This window comes from Denticeps clupeoides, unplaced genomic scaffold (assembly GCF_900700375.1).
Source record: "Denticeps clupeoides unplaced genomic scaffold, fDenClu1.1, whole genome shotgun sequence".
Classification (NCBI taxonomy): domain Eukaryota; kingdom Metazoa; phylum Chordata; class Actinopteri; order Clupeiformes; family Denticipitidae; genus Denticeps; species Denticeps clupeoides.
Window position 1 is genome coordinate 229,880 of NW_021630086.1, and position 21,253 is coordinate 251,132.

The 21,253-nt window shown below is 46.1% G+C and overlaps 1 protein-coding gene across 1 annotated transcript; it reads left to right on the forward strand.

Annotated features, from left to right (window-relative positions):
* The first annotated feature begins 519 nt into the window (after nt 1–519).
* Nucleotides 520–20,880, forward strand: LOC114782643 (plexin-B1-like). The gene is made up of 37 exons (XM_028968527.1): nt 520–613; nt 6,877–6,955; nt 7,107–8,214; nt 8,556–8,738; nt 9,339–9,467; nt 9,788–9,888; nt 9,970–10,105; nt 10,180–10,336; nt 10,806–10,914; nt 12,522–12,630; nt 13,624–13,755; nt 13,834–13,956; nt 14,048–14,141; nt 14,217–14,383; nt 14,467–14,618; nt 14,687–14,792; nt 14,891–15,027; nt 15,119–15,295; nt 15,400–15,589; nt 15,782–16,027; nt 16,106–16,282; nt 16,372–16,520; nt 16,658–16,758; nt 16,848–17,065; nt 17,207–17,385; nt 17,470–17,536; nt 17,685–17,831; nt 17,994–18,159; nt 18,628–18,731; nt 18,839–18,923; nt 19,010–19,173; nt 19,265–19,425; nt 19,744–19,891; nt 19,971–20,035; nt 20,119–20,194; nt 20,267–20,341; nt 20,425–20,880. Exons 3-37 carry the CDS (start codon nt 7,120–7,122, stop codon nt 20,527–20,529), a joined length of 5,730 nt encoding a protein of 1,909 aa, XP_028824360.1. The 5' UTR covers nt 520–613; nt 6,877–6,955; nt 7,107–7,119; the 3' UTR covers nt 20,530–20,880.
* The last annotated feature ends 373 nt before the right edge of the window (nt 20,881–21,253 follow it).

A 21,253-nucleotide genomic window follows, 5' to 3' on the forward strand; every position in this document is an offset into this window, starting at 1 on the left:
TCTGTATTTGTGACGGGGAAGTGAAGTAAAACCTCTGGAAAAGTGAAGTAAAACCTCTGTATTTGTGACGGGGAAGTGAAGTAAAACCTCTGGAGAAGTGAAGTAAAATCTCTGTATTTGTGACGGGGAAGTGAAGTAAAATCTCGGTATTTGTGACGGGGATGTGAAGTAAAATCTCTGTATTTGTGACGGGGAAGTGAAGTAAAATCTCGGTATTTGTGACGGGGATGTGAAGTAAAATCTCTGTATTTGTGACGGGGAAGTGAAGTAAAATCTCGGTATTTGTGACGGGGAAGTGAAGTAAAATCTCTGTATTTGTGACGGGGAAGTGAAGTAAAATCTCTGTATTTGTGACGGGGAAGTGAAGTAAAATCTCTGGAGAAGTGAAGTAAAATCTCTGTATTTGTGACGGGGAAGTGAAGTAAAATCTCTGTATTTGTGACGGAGAAGTGAAGTAAAACCTCTGGAGAAGTGAAGTGTCCCTCCTTCTCCTCCCTCCTTCTTCTCCTCCCTCTGCCCAGTCGGAGCTCCAGAGAAGCGGCCGTCACGTTTGCCGGTAAAAGAGAATAAAAGTCGCCGGTTTCACCGGACCGACGTCCGTCTTGGTAAGAAGGTAAGAACTGTTCGGTATGAAATATTCCGCGTTTTAACCTGTTGCGGCGATTGTGCTGTTAAAATAATAATAATGAATTAAACCGCAGTTGAGAATAAAGACCAGACCAGCTTGAGTTTGTGCTTCAGGGTTCTAATTTTGAATTAGGCTGTTTAGGGGTTTTTCTTTCTGAATTGATGCTTTATGTAAATTCTACCCTCACATACTGTCCGTTTCTACTCAGATGTCTCTTCTCATCCTTATCATCCTGCTAGCAGACTTTTATCAAGAATGTCTGGAATAAAAGAACCCTCTAACAATCAGCCTATACATGTTGTAGGAAATGTCACCTCGTTTCCAGATTGTGTGCTGCTCTGGTTGTGCCAGTTACACCTCTATTTACATATAAACTATATTTCTGGGGTCATAATTAAAAATCGTAAAATTCCTAATGAGTATGAACTTCTGCTGTTGGAATCTGGGACATGAGGACCCCTGAGTGCCTCCAGGGGGACTGTCCCTGTAACTCCTGATTGTCGGGGCTATATGCTGTAAATGTAATAATGGAGGAAACGGGTGTATTTTATGGGTCACTACTATAAATGCTGCATGTGAAGGATTTGTCGGTTCAGTGGCGACTGTTTCTGCTCATGACGTCTGCGGTGTTCTATTCGGGGTCGCCCACCCAGGGTGTGTGTTTCATCATCCTCGCGCCTCACGTGCTCCCATGTTCTTCCCCACTTACTCCTGCTGGACGCTGGACGTCTGCTGCGAGTTGACACTGTAAATAAGCCCCTTTCATTCATGCTGAGCTACGCCGAGAAGAATCTTTTCCAGCCGCCGGTTCTGTGGGCCACGGATGGGTGGAACACTGCACTGACAGAGCAGCTCAGCAGCAGAGGACCTCAGTAGAAGCCCACAGGCAGAGACACACCCACTCATGGAGCTGTTCGGGACCGGGCTGGGCTAAAAATAAAGCAGAGCGCCTGGTGTGAACGATGTGCTGATCCTGGAGTCGTCATCTGAAAGGTTCTGCAGGACGAGCTTGCTCCATGCTCCTGTGCTCTGGCACTTGTTGTAGCCACTTGTCCTGTTCCCTGTTGAGAAATGCCAACTATTTGAGACGAGGCTGCCTGGGTGCCCAGGCCTGGCAGCTGTGCCAAGTGAGCAGAGTTCACACCCCTCATCTCCAGAACGTTTATTAAAATCGTCTAATCGTCATGGTCATGCTGCTGGAGAATGGAGGCTCTCATCATCTGCCCCTGGAACTTTAAATGTGGATGAAAGAACCTCGTTTAGGGTCTTCTCATTACCACAAATTTAAAATGTGAAATGTCATCCTAACATGGCACGAAGATGCCCGAGCTGATGACAGGATTGGGGCAGGTTCATTATAAAGTTCATGGACAGACCTTCAAATGGTCACTAGATGTCCACAAGCCCTGCGCAGCTGTCACATCACATTTCTTGTCTGGAGGTCTGAGGAGCCCGCAGCAGAAGCATACGCTGTGAATAAAACAGCCTGTAATGAATGACTAGGAGCAATGTCTTTAGTGGGAGTAGAAATGTGAATATGAATATGTGGATATGAATGTGGACCATTTATTAGGTTTGACTCGTGATATTTGGGAGTGATAATTGATCAATTTTTTTATTATTCTTTATTTTCTCCGTTCTGCTCTGATCCGTACACATTTTCACCAGATACGAAGATATATTTACTAGGTTTGGGTTGAAGCCTTTGTCTTGATTTTGAGCGCAGATGTCGTGGAGGAGTTTCAGACTGATTTGGAGTCGGTGGTCCTCAGGACCTTCATCGTGACCCAGCGTCTCCTCCTTCCATCAGCCAAAGCGGAAACTCGTACTTCAGAGCTCTTCTATTCTGCTCGCTTTCCTTTGGTCCTTTTGACTGGGACACAAACAGACAGCTGTCTCATTCGCCTCCAGCACCTGCAGACCCCCACCCACCACCGCCACATCCCAAGACTTGGCTTTGCTACTTGGCATCCATCGATCAGGAATGATTTTTTTCTCGGCATGTATTGAGAGCTCAAGATTAATCACTCACCATTGTGTGTGTGTGTGTGTGTGTGTCGTCCACCCACCCTCGATGCCACATTAGAAGTTTGCGCCGTTCTTATTTGCAAGCTGCTGGCGAGGACAATGAGGGTCTCAGAGGGAGGACCATTGTCTTTCAAATGAAGCTGTCCTCCTGCCAACCCTCCAACAGAAGGCGGTGAAAGCTGCGGCCTCCTGCATGGAAACAAAACTGTCATTCCTGCAAAGAGAATTTTGTCAGTACTGATCTTTCACAAAACTGACATTTTTACGATCAACTTTTTCTGAGTTGCAGAGGAAATAAGGATTTCACAGTAAGAGAGATTTAACATCATTCAATCATTTCTCATTTCTAAGTAACACAAAAGAAATGGGGTAGTGGGGTAAAAGAATAATACATGTAAGTGTGAAATTAAAGTAGTGCTATTAACCATCAAAATTAACCATTTAATTATTTTCAGAATTTACATTGACATTATTTACCAGACGCCCTTATCCAGAGCAACTTACAATCAGTTGTTACAGGGACAGTCTCCCCCTGGAGACACTCAGGGTTAAGTGTCCTGCTTCTGGGTTTGAACCTGGGTCTTCTGGTTCATAGGATAATCAGAATAATCAATCAGAAATTGTCATATTGTTGATTTTTATTTGAATCGTGTACATAGCTCTTGGGAATTGAAATAATTAATATGTTGGGTAATGATGGGTAATGTCATAATTCAGCATTAAAAAACAGAATGCATGTGAATGGAATGTATAGCATTAGATGCCTTCGTAGCTACATTCACTTATAGTTTGTATTATACTGTCACGACTCGGGGCTGAGCAGTGAAGGAAGCGTAGAGGTGGGATATGAGGAATTTTATTAAAAAGAGCAAAGGAAACTGCCAAAAGCCGTAAACAAGAACAGACCTGAAGGCATGTGTTGTACTGACAGGAACAAAACACACTAAACACAAGGTAAGGAAGTCCACGTTAAGGTGGCAGCACCTACTGTCATGGAGTCCTGGTCCATCAAGCCTACCTGGTTTCAGCTGGCATGGACCAAGTGCAGGAGCACCCACCCAGGCTTCTGGGCATCACGTCTAGTGTTTTTAATTGAACATCTAGTGTTTGTCTGAAATGTTTTAATTCACTTGAAATGCACTTTTCATGTCAGTAAGATGTGTTTTCTGAGGCCTGTCTGGAACATCTGATAACAGGAATGTTCTACGTTCTGTTTCATACATGGGCCTGAACTCGTATTTTTCACTTTTTCACTCCATCCTCCAGTTTATGTGGCAGTCATAGAAACTGAGCCATGCTTGTTCTGGACTGCAGCTCCAGTGTTCAGCATCCTGTTTGTCCACAGTGGGGTCAGTAAATGCACTCTGTGTTAAGAACTCTGCTTATAAGAGCCCCTCTGTGCTGCTGGCTGAGGTGACGCCCACCTTCCGAGCATCATGGGTAAATAAACAGAGCGGCGTGGCAGAGCCGACAGGTCGTTAGAAAAAAAGAAAAAAACCATACTGTCTGGTAGCACATGCGTAAATAGATTATGACTTCGGTTTATCTGGAAATGCTGGTCCTGGTCTGCAGATTCCAGATCGTCTGCCAGACAGCAGCAGATTATTGTTGGGTACTTGTACAGTTCTGGACCTGTTTCAGGGTGGATGGCTCATTTTTTACAGTGGATACGTCTGTTTTGGATGAGGTGTTGCTGGATGTGTATGTGGAGGGGTGTGTTGTAGGGAAGACGGGTGTGTTTTATGGATTGTGTGTTGTAGGGTGGACAGGTTTATTGTAGGGTGGATGGAAGTGTTGTTATGTGGAGGGGTGTGTTGTAGGGTGTATTGTGTGTTGTAGGGTGGAGGGGTGTGTTGTTACGTGGAGGGGTTTGTTGTTGGGTGGATTGTGTATTGTAGGGAAGACGGGTTTGTTGTTGGGTGGATTGTGTGTTGTAGGGAGGATGGATGTGTTGTTATGTGGAGGGGTGTGTTGTAGGGAGGATGGGTGTGTTGTTATGTGGAGTGTGGGTGTGTTGTAGGGTGTATTGTGTGTTGTTATGTGGAGGGTGGAGGGGTGTGTTGTAGGGAAGACTGGTGTGTTGTTATGTGGAGGGGTGTGTTGCAGGGTGGACAGGTTGACAGGTCTGTTTTTCAGTTAAAGTGAAGTGATGTGATACACAGCAGCATGTGATACACAGCAGCACAGCACACGGTGCACACAGTGAAATTTGTCCTCTGTATTTAACCATCACCCTGAGTGAGCAGTGGGCACCATGACAGGCGCCCGGGGAGCAGTGTGTGGGGACGGTGCTCAGTAACACCTCAGTGGCACCTCAGTGGCACCTTGGCGGATCGGGTTTCGAACCAGCAACCTTCTGATTACGGGGCTGCTTCCTTAACCACTAGGCCACCACAATTTTGGACAATTTTGTGCTGATTGGTTTTAAAATGAAAGAGTTGAGTGAGTTAACATCAGCTGTGTGGGTCAACTGTCCAGCTGCTGTCATCAGTCAGCTCTCTGGAATGTCCCTTACGAGGAATGTGTGTCCAGACACCGACCTACTGCCCTGTACTGTGGACATTGTGGGCAGAAGCTCAGATTTCAGTCATTATTATTGCTCATTCGAACATTATTATGACTTTCATTCACATCTTCACAGAGATGGAACTGTGTCTGTCAGGACTGTGGTCACATGATCTTGTTAAAGAATAATATCTGAGGTCAGATGATTTTAGTGTCTGCATTTCTTGTGGAAAGTGGGATCCTCAGTGATTATATTTGTTAGATGAGACCTACTACAAATATGGAAATATTTGTTTTAATTTGCTTCCTATAAGGGATCAGTTTATTTTTGAAGCTTTTAATGAAAAAGTAAAGCAACATGTCATATGATAAGAATTATAATTGGAATAATATATTTTTTTATAATATAAATAATATCATTTGTAAAATGTATGTCGTTTGCTGTCGTTTAAATGTAGGGTTTGAGATAGAAAGCCTCTTCTCACTGACCGCCTCCTCTGGTTTCCCCAGCAGCTGAACTCTGCGCCTCCATAATGAAACACTCCCCACTGCTCAGACTAAGTAGCTCTCAGGTCGCAGATCTGAAACAGGTGCAGAACCCCTGCAGGGTTTATTCAGACGCTCTTTATTATTTATGATTGGGCTCAAGCCCCACTGGTTCTTGGTCTTCACTTGGCAGACCACCATTAATAAGAGAAGCATAAACCCCCTTAAAACATTTATAAAAGGAGACACCACAGGACAAAAGGAAGACCTGTTTCTATCTATCTATCTATCTATCTAACTGTCTGTCTGTCTGTCTTACCGTGCCTTCTCTGCAGGTCATGCCCTAATCTTATGAGTTTCTCGGACCTCATTAGGTTGGATTTTGGGACTAATGGTGGTGTAATCTGAAGTTAGAGGAGAAATGTGCATTGGATGTTTATGGATGGAAAGCTGCGTTGAGAAAGGGTGAGCAGATCCAGGCCCAGAAGAGCTTCAGCAGGTCAAGTGAAACAGGAAAATCAAAAGGTCAATTATCATCCATCTGAACTTTTTTTCAAGGAAAATCGTAGCAAGTGAGAGTGTGTGGAATTGGTGAGGGTCTGTTAAGAGCTATGGCCATATATGATTTAGCAGATGAAAAATTGTCCTTCTGCAGGAGCCCTGAGGGCTGGACTCTCCCCTTCCTGGGAACACTTGCAAGGAGGCCGAAGCTTCTGGCTCACATGTCTGGAATGCCTGAAGTGTTTTTCTGCACCGTCCACTTGACTTAATAAAATGATAAAGTACTATAAGCAAATAAAGCTTGTTGCACCAGCACATCATGTCCCATGAATACCGCAGGCTGCATTAGGCGAGTATTGGACTTTTGAGCTTGGATGAATAATATTATCATGGAGCACTACATGCACGTGTGGCCAAGTGCCACTTCCTCCTGGGTCTATAGATGAGCTCAGTAAGTCACTGAGGGCCTTTCTGTCACTTTCTGAAGGTCCCCAGAGCTGTGAAGGGAGCCTGTGTCCTCTCAACACAGGCGGGCAGTGCAGGCTGGTGGGAGACTTCCACACTTCCGTGCCTTCATGAACAGAAGTGAGGTGGTGACAAGTCGTTCATGGTCACATCTCTGCTGTTGTTCATTCTCTTCACCTTTATTATCGCTGATAAAGTTCAGATTGTCATCAGCCATTTTATTTAGTGCCATTTCATTGCATTCATTATATGTTTCCCTTTAGATTAACCTGAAAGAAATGCACTGCATCACTCAATAACCGACGGACAGACGCCTTCTGCTATCAAAAACTGTGGCAAATGGTGAGAAATAGTTTTTTCTGATATAAAATACAAATCTCAAAATACACCATTTCTTTTTTACTTATGATCATATCAGTGTTTTATCATGTTATGATTTCATGAGAAAGACATTCTACCGACAGATTGATTTCTCTTCTCTCCCTTTACTCAGTGTTTGAATTGCTATGGCTTTCATCTGTATCCTGCTCCCATCCATTCTCTTGGGTGCCACTGGAATCCAGGCCAACCTCACCTACCCTCGTTTCTCCTCAGCTGGCACCACCTTCCAACACCTGGCTCTGCACCCTGATCCCTCAGTGGGCACCATCTACATCGGGGCACGTGACCGTCTCTTCCAGCTCGATGGCCTGGACGGCATGCGGCTGGTGCAGGAGGAAAGAACGGGTCCCGTCTGGGACAGTAAGGACTGCCTGCCACCGGTAACAGAGACCAGCTGCCCCCATGCCAGCCAGGTGAGCAACCACAACAAGCTCCTTCTGGTGGATCCGTACTCCATGGAGCTTATCACCTGTGGCAGTGTCCACCAGGGCACCTGCCAGAAACGGAGCCTCGCAACGGTGAGTGAGGTGCTCTTCTTGGCCGAGAGGCCTGTGGACACTCAGCACGTGGCGGCGAATGACCCAGCCGTGTCCACCGTGGGACTGGTGGTGCGGCCACGGCCAGATGCGGCTGCCGTGCTGTACGTGGGCCGGGGCTACACCGGCAGCCAGCCGCCTATCTCCACGCGCCACCTGACCACAGAGCCCATCTTCTCCTACGAGGAGACAGCCAAGCTGACCGTGGCGGGCCGCCAGTCGGAGTATGACCACCACTTTGTGACCACGTTCTCCCAGGAGGGGCACATCTACTTCCTTTTTTATCGTAGAGACCTCAAGGGGGTTTCAAGGGAGTACCGCACCTACGCCGCTCGGGTTTGCGTGGACGACCCAGCTTACTACTCGTATGTGGAGGTGCCCCTCCTCTGCCACTCCAGGGCATCAGGGAAGAACTACAGTCTTCTGCAGGCTGCACAGGTTGGCCGCAGGAGCAGGGTGGGTGTAGACGGCGAGTGGCTGGTGGGCGTCTTCTCCACTTGGGTGAGCTCCAGTCTTGGTCCAGGAGAAGAGTCTGCTCTCTGTGTCTTCTCTCTGAGGGAGCTGGACGCTCGGATGGACTTGACACGAGACCTGTGCTACACCCATCTGGGCGTGCATGAGGATGAGGGCGAGGTGGCATATATCGAATATGACGTCAAGTCCAGCTGTGCCAGTCTGCCAACAGTAAGGTTTTTGTGAGATATGGTTTTTTGGATGATGATCTGCTTTGACTTATAGTATGTTCATCCAAATAAATCCACTGACATTTCACATTAATGTTAAGACTGTTTGCTTGTTTTCTTTTAAAGGGCCAATTAGACATCAGACTATGTAAAGTGAAGCAGGCAGACACAGAGGAACAAGGCCAGTAGGCTTTAGGATTGTAACCTCCACGTTATCCATTATATCTTTGATGGAAATATGAGGAATCTGTATTAATGAAGTCAGATGTTTCATGTTTTTTACAGCAGGGGGAGTGAGAGGGAGGCTCAGTGAGAGTCAACAACGTTGCTTTTTCCCCCTAGAACACCCTGAGGGCGTACCCCTGTGGCTCAGACCACACCCCTAGTCCAATGGCGAGTCGAGTGCAGATTGAGGCGGAGCCACTGTTGGACAGCCCTGATGCTCGTCTTACTGCTGTGGCTGTGGACATGAGAGACGACCACACCGTTGTGTTTTTGGGTGACTCTAAGGGAAATGTGCATAAGGTGATGAGTTATGAAGATTATGAGTAATATGTGTATGTGTAAGTGTATACTCTGTATGTGTGTGTGAGACCCCTCTCAGAATTCCACCACATCCCCACAGAGCAGCAACACACACACACACATGCTCACACACATACACAACAGCCTGGCATATACAACAGCCCATATATATGATTCTTCTACTCCGATATAATCACCTGAACACACAGGTCTCTCTCTCACACACACACACACACACATTAATACAGTTGATGTAGAGTAAGGGAGAAATGATTTCCTGTGCAGGTAACCAGATCTGAATCACACGTAATCGTGTTAAACGCAGTCTGTGAAGCTCTTAGCTGAAGGTGTCTGAGATGTTTAACCATGTCACCTGTCCTGCAGATTCAATTTCTCACATCAGAATTGGATTTGGTGAAATCTACTCCTGCAGTGATAGGATGGAAGGGACATTAAGCACATTTACAGACGTATCGTGTTGCATTTCTGTACAGACCCATGTCTTTATTGTTCTGAACAGTTAGAAGTATGAGTGCTAGAAATAATATGAGGACCAGTCTTGTAAACGTGTGTTTCTGTGGAACAATTCTGTGTCTGTAGGTGTTTCTTGGCAGAGAAGGTAGAGCTCAAATGTACGCTACCATCCCCATCCTGCCAGACTCCCCAATCACCCCTGACCTGATCCTGGACCATGAGCAGAAACACCTCTTCATCATGACCAGCAATATGGTGAGCATTCAGATTGTTGCAAGTCTCCTTCTGAACCCTGTTGAAGGAAAATATATTATAGCCGCCGTTTATTGTGATTAATGGGTACACACCCATTCCCAGCGTAAGATTGTGTCAGCGTGTAAAGATGGGTTGGAAGATGTGTGTTTGTGGGACTAAATGTCTTGATATGGTTTATAGTTTAACAATGACTTAACATCATTATTATGATTATTATTAACAATTATTTTAGATTATTAACATATTTAAAATGTATAGAGTTTCTATCATCAGATAGCTTTGCTGTCTGATAATCCTAGTTGTGATGCCACTACATGCAGGTGGAGAAACGTCCTGTGTCCGAATGTGACTCGCATGTGGACTGTCCGTCTTGTCTGGCATCACATGACCCATACTGTGGCTGGTGCATCCTGGAGGGGAGGTGAGTCGACTAACATCTCAAATCCAAATTCACACACGGAACCGAATTTCCTCCAAATGGTTCTCTCCTCTCTTACTTCAGGTGTGGCCTGCGTTCTGAGTGTCAGAGGGGGTCACTGCAGGGTCACTGGTTGTGGAGTTTTGATGGTCAGCAGCCACAGTGTCTGACCATTGCGTTGATGAGCCCCCAGAATGCCAGTCATGGGGAGGAGACCAGTGTACGTCTAAGCAGCACACAGTCCAGTGCAGGTCACTTATTCAGTCATATTTACTCTTTTCTTCTGCTCGCCAGGTTCTTCTGGAGGTTCCTGGGCTACCCCGCCTGTCTGAGGGGGAGTCATACACCTGCGTCTTCCACCAGCTGGAGACACCTGCTGTCACCCAGGACACCACAGTCACCTGTACCACACCTGATAAGAGCAAAGCGCCACCTATTGGTCCAGGAGACGGTGAGTAAAGCAAGATGAAATCCTTATAAATTCCTCAATTTATCGTCTGCTTCTGCCAGGAATCTGATATGTTTGCTGGATTCTCCACAAACTTCTACCTGACCTCTGGTTGTGGAAAGATATTCTGGAATGAATTCAGATGGAATGACAGCTTTTAAGCTTTTGGGCCAAAGCTATTGTCTTTACTTTTTCTTTGTATTTTTTTGTCTAAATATTGACTTAAATGAATGTTCTGTTTGTTTGGTGTTTTATGGTTTTAATTTATCCACTGAATATTAAAGTACGTAATGATATGAGTTCCTGTCATCAGTCACCTGTAGCATTAATGAAGAATAAAGCACCTCACGTTATACACTCCTATTTCACAAAATAACACGTACCACACCTACCAGAACTAAACCGCATGTACCAAGCCAACACCACACACACCACTGCTGTCCGGTTAATGTATAAATGTTTTATTGTCCAGATTCTGTGATGGTTCGCCTGTATCTCCGCTTCCTCAACGTCACTGTGGCCATGGAGGACTTCAGCTTTTATGACTGTGGTCTTGTTCAGCGGCACATCCTCCATAAACCGTAGGTGCCCAACAGGAATACTGGCCTTTTAATCCATGTATGTTTGTGTATCATATGACAGAAAATCTGAAGTGGCATAGAAGAGGCAAAGAGCTCAGCTGTCTCAGCACATGCCATGCATGCCTGCATGGTGGGCAGCTGAAGACAGCAACAACATTTATTTCTTATATATCACAAAATCACATACAGTTGACACCCCCCACATTTGAGGGAGCTCATTTTTTGTCGTAATTTATTTCGTTTGGGTTGGTGCCACTTCATCCAAGGTTTTGGAAAAAGTAACAGTGTGAGAGAGTTTTACTTGACTGATCTTGACGGTGCTTACTGCAATATTGTAGTTGAGTATCAAATCCAGAGTGTGGTTGAGGCAGTGAGTGGGTCCAACAACATATTGTTTCATTCCGAAAGACTCCAGAATTTAATGCAGTTCTAAAATCATTATTATTCTCCATGTGTATATATAACGAAGATTGCTTTTTCTGTAGATGAAACTGCAAATTCGTTTAAGAATAACATTACCATGACTTTAATCTGTATTACCATGATTTCAAAGGATGTAGGTTTCCTTGAGTTTTTCATTAATACCATTTGTACATGGACAATGATCTTTTTTATAACCTAGAGGGGTGGGCTTGGTCCAAGCTAGATATTCATTATATGTTTCAATAAGGCAGATAAAATGCAGGGAATGATCGTTAATAATGTCCCCAATGATTTGATGCAAGGAATCTAATATTTAACAAGCTGATAACCAGCTCACAGACTGCTAGAATCAGGTTGGGTAGCTTTATTTTGTACTAAATTATTTTGGATGTTTTCTGCCTGGTCTCAGCTCTAGTAGGTCATGTGTTTGGAGAACTAAGACCACGAGCCAAATTTCTACTTCCAAGATGGACACCATCACATCTAAAAAGACCAGGCTTTGCCCAGAAACTCACTTAACAGACAGACAGCTATTTAATTCCATTAATCTATTACATGTGGGGCCAGAGCATATTATTGCCTCAGACGTCTGTTTTGGTGATTCCCGATTGTCTTTTCCGTACATTGTTAGTGCCATTTCTATTTCTAGCTTTAGCCAGCACTTTAACATTTCCTCTGATGTCAGGCGCTCTGGCTCCAGGAGCTGTTTTTCTGTGAGATTCAGCGGATGCCTTCCTGAGTGGGGAAAATCTGGCGAAGGATGGTCCTTGTGAGGGAGATCACCAGGTTGCTAGTGTGGAAGCAACTTGCTTGTGTCTAAAAAGAATTGAACATCTCTGACTCTGCTTGTATGTAAGCTCTGTATACGCTCTTTGGACAAATGAAATTCTCAGTGCTGACGATGGAAAAGTAACTATACATGTTGAATTAGGGATGAGACCTTTTTACTTATGTATTACGCGACAGTGAGTGTGAATAGATTTTTACATGAGATGTAACAGTATTTACCTTTGCGTAACATTACATGTTAATAAAATGTATTTGCAGCAAGTAAAAGTAAAAGTAGGAATCGATACCGGCGTGGAAAACAGCAGGCGAAAGCAGCGACATTCTTCTGATTCATTTATACTGTTTACAGAAGGCTAATGTAGAAAATACACAGAGCTGTCGGATTTCGTTTTTAGGTGTACTGGGTGTGTAAGCAGCCAATGGAAATGCAACTGGTGCATTCATCAGCACATGTGTACACACAAGCCAACTTGCAGCCATGGCGTGATCATTTTCAACCAACATGTAAGTTTTAAAGAGGGTCCATCACACCCAGCTGACGTGCCTTCATGTCCATCTCATGATTACTTTGTTTTTTTGTCTTTCTTGTGTTAATTTAACTCATGAATGCATCTTAAGTTATATTGTTGTGTTTATTTCCCATCATCATGTCCTTCATCCTGTGAAGTTCACCCTCCCAACTTCTGCTCCCCCCTCAACTAAATCAGCAACAACTACACAATTGTCTTTAGTCACACCCGAAGAAAAAGCCATGGTTGCTATGACAACCCCACCTGTAACTCCTCCCACTATGCCAGAGCCTAGCATGGTCTCGCCCCCAGTCCCAACAAGCACAGTTCTGCTGCCACACCTGGTCCACCAGAGTACAACCATCACCCAGAGCAACTCCAGGGGTCTCCAGCCAAACCAAACCAGTGAGTCTAAACCCAGTTCAGAGGTGGAGTTCAGAGAGCAGGATGTGGAGGAAGCAGTACTGAACAATGTGACTCTTGTCATGGTAACCACGAAATACCCTTTTCATGACCAACCTGCTGTGGTAAATCCATCCACTGGCACAGATGCCTTCTTTACCACCACTCAGACTGACCCTTCACTGGTTGCTATGGCAGCAGAGTTTGAGGAGGACGGCGCCCTGCCCCAAACAGACATCTCTGCGTCTTCAGCTGGCGCTGTGTCCTCTGGGCAGGGGGAACTGGACGACCCTCAGCATGTCCTCCCCCATGCTCATGACCTTGACTACCTCTCTGACTTTGATGACTTTTTCCTGTCGGTGAGTCTGTGCTGCCATGCGAAGCCCAATATGAGCCATACACATACAAATATTCATCATAATAATCCCATCACAGCTGCTGGATTATGTGGCCTGTCTTCCATATACACACGCCTTTTCATTTATATTCATTCATTCATTTGCGCAATGTAAATATTATGCTAATATAAATTTGCGTAATGCAGATAAAAATCATCTCAGAAAGTAATTGTCTATGTGGACAGGAGAATGAAGAGTTTCTGGTGATTAGTGGTGCCTCCGCCTGTCCCTGTATTGAGAGAATCCAGGGCGTCTCCCTACTGCCGGTTAGTGTGGACAGAAAAATCACCCTGACGGGGCGGAACCTGCATCTCTATAAGGTAGAGCAATGTCCAGACTTCCTGTTAGTTTCCTATACGTCCTGACGCCCCTGTTGAAATGCTTCCTCGTGTCCTAAGGATGAGGACCTGGACTACGAGTGTGTTCTTGCCGTTGAGGAGCAGGCGGTGGTGGTGGATGCTTACGTGGAGGCGGATGAAATGCAGCCTTCCCTCTTCTTCATTACCTGCCAGCTCCACCAGGTCTTCCACTCTTCTCTGTTTTGGTGTGTGCTGATGCTGTGGATGAATGGCTGAAGAATTCTGTCCTCCTTGTTTTGGTGTGGTGCTGCAGTATTCCTATTTGGCTCTGGTGGAGGAATATGATGCCAGGATTTCAGTAAGGAGGAGGAACAGCTTCCTGATGGACAGTGCTCAGGATCTGCATGGTAAGATGTTCTGCAGCTCTTCTTCTTGCCTCTAAGTGCATCCGATGCTGTGTGTGACTGTACGTGACCCTGCAGTGACCTTGTACAACTGCTCGGTGGAACGGTCCGACTGCAGTCGATGCCTCACGGCAGATACTCGATACGACTGCGCTTGGTGTGGAGGGACACACCCCCAATGTGTCTACAGACACTCCTGTCCAGACAACACTGAGGAGATCTGCCCAGCACCCATCATACACCTGGTAATCTGGTCTCTTCACCAACAGGCGCACTTTATGAATGTTTCGGGCACTTTTTTTCTTATTCTTCAGCTTCTTCGTTGCAGGTTGAACCGCTGTCTGCTCCCATCCAGGGAGGCACGGTCATCACCATATCTGGGTCCAACCTTGGACAGAAAGCAGAAGACATTCAGAGTTCTGTCATGGTGGCTGGTGTTCCTTGTCATGTTCTTCTGAGCCTATATGAAGTCTCATCTCGGTACTGAAAAGGGTTTTAAAGAGTTGAAGTGTGAAGATGCACAATTTACCTACACTTATTATGTCCAGGATTGTCTGTGAGACCACCGCCAGCGAGGGGGAACGGAGTGGACCAGTGTTGGTTGAGGTTAAAGGAGGTGGACTTGGGCTCTCGGCTCAGAAGTTTTACTATCAGGTAATGCTGCGTCATCTTCTAATTTGATATGGCTTGATTCAGATGTGGTGGAAATGTCACACCTGGACGTCCAGGTAAAACCTGTTTTTGGACCACAGGACCCTGTGCTGTCTGGTCTATTCCCTCAAAAGGGGCCGATAGCAGGAGGAACTTCACTCATCATCACTGGCCAAAGGCTGAGGACAGGTCATCTTGCCGAAGTGACGGTTCTTGTCGGAGGAGTGCCCTGCTTTGTGTGAGTTTTAAAGATCCAATCCAAGTTCTGTCCAGTTCAGGCCAGTTTTGTTTGTTTCAGTTTTGTTTGTTTCAATATGAAAAATCTGCAGCTCCTCCGAGATCCAGGACCATCGGATTGAATGTGTGACTGGCAGCAGCAACAGAACTGGGGAGAGTGGGGTAGAGGTTAGATTTTCTGGGATAGAGCGTCATCTACAGGCAGTTCATTATCACTACAGCCTGAACCCCAACATTACACAGGCTGCACCTTCTCGAAGCTTCATCAGGTAGGACCCACCACCATCTCTACATTACTGCTACGCAAATGATCAGTGTGGTAAATCGTTATAGTTTCCTGCTGAAGCCTACTTCTTCTCCATTGTTCTGTCAGCGGTGGCCGGGTGATTCGACTGACTGGACACAACCTGGATGTCGTCCAGGAGCCACGTATTCAGGTGACTCTCCTGCCCCTACAATTACGCTCACAGAAGAGGAGGAAGACTGGACGTCCTGAAAGGAGGCAACGGAGGATAGTTCCAGATCCAGGCTGTTCTGAGGGAATGCTGTGTGAAATTAAACAGGTCAGTTGTTGTCTGTGTGTGGATGCTTTTAGCTTCTGAATTTTCACCCAGGAAGCGGTTCTCAGTAAGTCGTTTTTTTTTTTCTGATGCTGAAGCCAAATCAGCAAATTATAGGACCTTCAGAGGGTCACAGTCCCTTGATGGGCATGGTTGGAGAACCATGATTGATCTTCACGTCCTCTTTCTTGTTAGTTTGAGGAACGTTGCATGGTGAACAGCTCCTCCTTGATCCTGTGCCATACGCCAGCAGTTGGACCTGAAGCCTGTGATGCATCGGTGAAGGTAGAATTCCTTCTAGACAGCCTGCAGTTCAGCTTTGATGCTGTTGGTGGTGGAGAGACCTTCAGTTATGAGCAGAACCCCATCCTACAGCCACTCAACCAGCACAACCCCAGCAAGCCATACCGCCACAAGCCTGGCAGCATCATATCTGTGGAGGTAGGAGGCTCTTGTCCTCTAACCTGAAACAGTCATCAAGTTATCGCAACCTGATGGGTTCTGTCTACTGTTTATTAGGGTAACAACTTGGACTTGGCCATTTTTAAAGAGGAAGTGGTGGCTCGAATTGGAGAAGATTCCTGTGGCGTCAAAACTCTCACCAGGAACCATCTGTACTGTGAGCCACCTTCCCATCAGCCCTTGTCACTGTCAACCAAGAAGTATGAAGGTCCAGAGTCCCTCCCTGAGTTCACTGTGAGGGAACTTAATAAAAACAAGTCATGTTCTTGTGTTTGCCATGTGATTCTCCCTGTGATGAGTCTCTCTGTCCTGTTGTCTCTCAGGTGAGAATGGGGAATCTAAACTTCTCGCTGGGAAAGGTTCAGTATGACACTCAGGGCCATCCCACCTTCCCTCTGGAGGCCCAGGTGGGCGTTGGGGTGGGAGCTTCCATTGTAGCCCTCATAGTTCTGGTCATTGTGCTCATATACAGGTACGTATGCTGTCCAAAGTTCTTCAGAGCATTCATTAACAGTCTTTCAGGCCTGACATAATGCTGCAGTTTCTTCTGCTCATTAACCCAATTTGAGTCTAAATGAGTTTTGGAGGACAATTCTTTCATTCTTACAGGAGAAAAAGCAAACAAGCTCTGAGGGACTACAAGAAGGTTCAGATCCAACTGGAGAACCTGGAGACGAGTGTTAGGGACCGCTGCAAAAAAGAGTTTACTGGTAAAGACTGTTGAACCTGGATGATTTTTATTATTATGTTTATACAGAGAAGCAATATAAAGATCTGTGTATCATCTGCCTCTTATTAGACTTGATGACTGAGATGATGGACATGTCCAGTGATCTGGTGGGGTCAGGCATCCCATTCCTAGACTACAGGACCTATGCAGAGAGAATATTCTTCCCTGGCCACCAGGAACCGCCTCTGCGCAGGGGTCTGGACGTGCAGGAGGGTCGCAAGACGACAGTGGAGCAGGGCCTGGTGCAGCTGTCCAACCTGCTCAACAGCAAACTCTTTCTAACCAAGGTAACCGAGCTCCATCCTTACTGGTTCATACCACTACAACAACAACAACATTTATTTCTTATATAGCCCAAAATCACATACAGTATGTTTCAGTGGGCTTACCCGATGTGACAATTTTTCCTCTCAACAATTTTTTGGAAGTTCATCCACACTTTGGAGGTCCAGCGTAATTTTTCCCCCCGGGACCGTGCGTATGTGGCTTCTCTGCTGACCGTTGCCCTGCACGGAAAGCTGGAGTATTTCACCGACATACTGAAGACGCTGCTGAATGACCTGGTGGAACAGTACACAAGCAGGAACCCCAAACTCATGCTCAGGAGGTGAGACCGTCTGGTACAGAGGAACTCACACGGTGAAAATCCATACAAGCGACACTGAACTCGTCTGTTTCCTCCTGATTTCAGAACCGAGTCCGTCGTGGAGAAGCTGCTGACGAACTGGATGTCGATCTGTCTTTACTCCTTCCTCAGGGTGGGCTGCATCTCCTGACTGCTGCTGTCTATCCTACATGATAGTCTTGTTGAATGTGTGAGACCATGAACCGAAGTGCTCTTATATCCATAATATGTAGAAGTGGATGGATCCTTGACTCCAGTAACACTCCTGATGTTCTGTTCAGGACTCAGCAGGAGAATCCTTCTACATGCTCTTCAAGGCCATTAAGCACCAGGTGGACAAGGGCCCAGTGGACGCTGTGACGGGGAAAGCCAAGTACACCCTGAATGACAACCGTCTTCTGCGTGAAGATGTGGAGTACCGCATCCTGGTGAGACACACACACTGAGATGGCCTGAGATTGTGGACGTGGTCACCTTGTTGGACAGCGTAAAGTTCACACTATTTTTCATCTGCTGCCTGTCATGAACCTGTACAAGTTCATTCAAACGAAACCAGATTAACTGGTTAGTTTGTCCATCTCCCACTCCAGACCTTGAATGTCCTTGTGTCTGGTGGAAGTGCCGGTGAGGCCCAGACTGTCCCCACCAAGGTCCTGGACTGTGACACCATCACACAAGTGAAGGAGAAAATTCTGGAACAGACCTGGAAAGGCACTTCCTTTTCCCAGCGGCCCTGCACTGACTCCCTCCACCTGGGTAAGAGTTCACTTCCAGGTTCAGCCAAAGTCATGGATTTTTAAATCAGAACACATCTCTGTCATGTATCATTGTTGCATGAGACCTGAGGAGGAGGAGGAGTCCCCTTTTTGAGTCTTGGTTGCCCTCAGGATTACTTTTTGCTCTGTGGCCTTTGAGTAAGGGTGTTAGTAGCCTAGTGGGTAACACACTCGCCTATGAACCAGAAGACCCAGGTTCAAACCCCACTTACTACCATCGTGTCCCTGAGCAAGACACTTAACCTAAGTTGCTCCAGGGGGACTGTCCCTGTAACTACTGATTGTAAGTCGCTCTGGATAAGGGCGTCTGGTAAATGCTGTAAATGTCAATGTTAATGCTCATTATTGGGTGCTCATTGGGTGCTCATGTGGCCATTGGGTACTCTTTAAGCTGCTGCCAATGTACAGTGTTACAGTTCTCATTTTTTCTGTCAATGATGCGGTGAAGAATGGCGAGCAGGGATGGCAGGACACCTGATTTTGTCTGATGAAGATGTGACATCAGTGGTGCAGGGGTCATGGAAACGCCTCAACACTTTACAACACTACAAGGTCAGCTGACACCATGATACCAGGGCACAAGGTTTTTTTGATGATGACATGTTTATTGAAGATATTTGTTTTGAAGCGCATGCTCTGTTTTGATGTTCTGTCACCAGGTGCCAGACGGCGCCACCGTGACTCTGGTACCTCATCACAGCAAACACATTCATCATGACAGCCATGACTACGTACCAGGCGAGAGTGAGTACTCCCCCTAAAGCACCTCCAAGACCACGCGGTATGAAGACCATGGTCTTCATACCGCGTCCCTCCTTCCTCGCTGTTAGAGACGCCGATGCTGGAGGACGGTGATGAAGGTGGGGTGCTGCTCTGGCACCTGGTGAAATCCAGTGAGGAACCAGAGCCCAAACAGCGGCGGGGCAGCCTGATGGAGCGGGAGCGGGCCAAGGCCATCCCTGAGATCTACCTCACACGCCTGCTGTCAGTCAAGGTGCAGCCAACACACTCCGCAAACACACACACACACACACACACAGACAGACAGACAGACAGACACTAAGCGTGCTGGTTCTGTCCTGCAGGGGACTCTGCAGAAGTTTGTAGACGACCTCTTCCAGGTCATTCTGAGCACCAGCCAGCCGGTGCCACTGGCAGTCAAGTATTTCTTCGATATGCTGGACGACCAGGCCCTGCAGCACAACATCACTGATCCTGAGACCGTGCACATCTGGAAAACCAACAGGTACTTCGTCTGGTCCAGCAGCATGTTCACCCTTTCACTCTTGAAATATTGATACTTTCCTGTTTTGGGATTTATTCTCCATCCATTTTCAACATTTGGGATAGATGGATTTTGTGAAGATGTGAAAGTAGCTAGACTCACATTGAACTTGTTTGATGCAATAAAAGCTTGAGTAACCTTCTCAATGGCGGTAAAAATGGTGGTTGTTGTTGTTGTTTTCTACTCTGTACTAGACACCATCTACCGGAATCAAATTCCTTGTATGTGCTTGCACTTACTTGGCCAATAAATATGATTCTGATTCTGAAAACTCAACAGTTTACCCCTGAGGTTCTGGATCAACATCTTAAAGAATCCTCAGTTCATTTTCGACGTTCAGGCTTCAGACAACGTGGATGCGGTGCTGTCAGTTATAGCTCAGACCTTCATGGACTCTTGCACCCTCGCTGACCACAAACTTGGAAGGGTAACATCAGATCCTCCCGTTTTTCCATGGAACATTGTTGTGGAGGTGCAGGGTCTTCACTTCTCCTTCCTTCCTTCAGGATTCCCCCATCAACAAGCTGCTGTATGCCAGAGATATCCCACGCTACAAGCAGATGGTGGAGAGGTGAGCCGGACCAGACCTGCAGGTAAATGACCAGTGCAACAGCTACTTCTAACCCCACTTCTCTCCTGCTCCTGCTGCTGAAGGTACTACGCTGATATCCAACAAACCATTTCAGCAAGCGACCAGGAAATGAACTCCGCCCTGGCAGAGCTGTCCAGGGTCAGTCTCACTAAAAATCCCGCTGGTCTTCCAGCCTCCCCCTCCACCTCTGAACAGTCACCTGTTTTGCAGAATTGCTCTGGAGAGATCACCTGCCTGGTGGCCCTGCAGGAGTTATACAAGTACATCAACAAGTACTATGACCAGGTGAGGTCCCAAAACTGGCACTGTACTGGTCTCCTGCTCCTGCATCTCTCCATCACCACCTCCTTCTCCTCCTCCTCCTCCAGATCATCACGGCACTAGAGGACGATCCCAACGCCCAGAAGATGCAGCTGGGTTACCGTCTCCAGCAGGTTGCTGCCGCCGTGGAGAACAAAGTGACGGACCTTTGACCTTTGAGTGTAGACTGTAGAGTGAAGAGAGTCAGAAGCCTGGTAAAGACAAAATATATTCTGTTCTCCTGCAGCTTCGCTGGAGTTTAAAAAGGATCTGAAATCATCAAGAGTTCCTGTTCTCTGACGGCCAACTGCTTCTTTCTTGTCTTAAATACTTTAACTTGATTTCTAATTTCATTTTATCGTGAGGCTCATTTAAAGAACAAGTGGGAGGAGCCTGGTTATTTATTTATTTATTTATTCCTGTCGGAATAAAGAGCTCATGGTGCGAGAACTTCCCCTGACCAAACTACATTTGATTTTGTATGTGAATATCAGAAATATGTTTTAGATTGTGCAGCTGATGCATGGAGCAGAAGAATTTTTACATTTTGTAAATAGAGGTGTAATTATCTCTCATTTGCTTCTGAAGTGAAGTGAATTCATGCAACATAATTAAAAAAAGTTTTATTGAAATCTTATGAATGATGCTTTTGATTAAAACTGCACCTCGCTGGTTATGAACCATGTGTTCTTGTGTGTGAAGTCCCTCCTTCACATCGTCTGGGTTCAGTGGGATCTCAGCAGCGAAGTTCTTTGTCTGGTGGAATGTGGTGGTGACCCAGTATCAGGAGATGTGTGAAGCTGTGGACGGGCAGGTCCTCAGTGTGCTGAGTGTTAACAGCACTGGCTTAGTGACAGTGGATATATTTAACCTGCTGATTTATGTACATGATGGAAA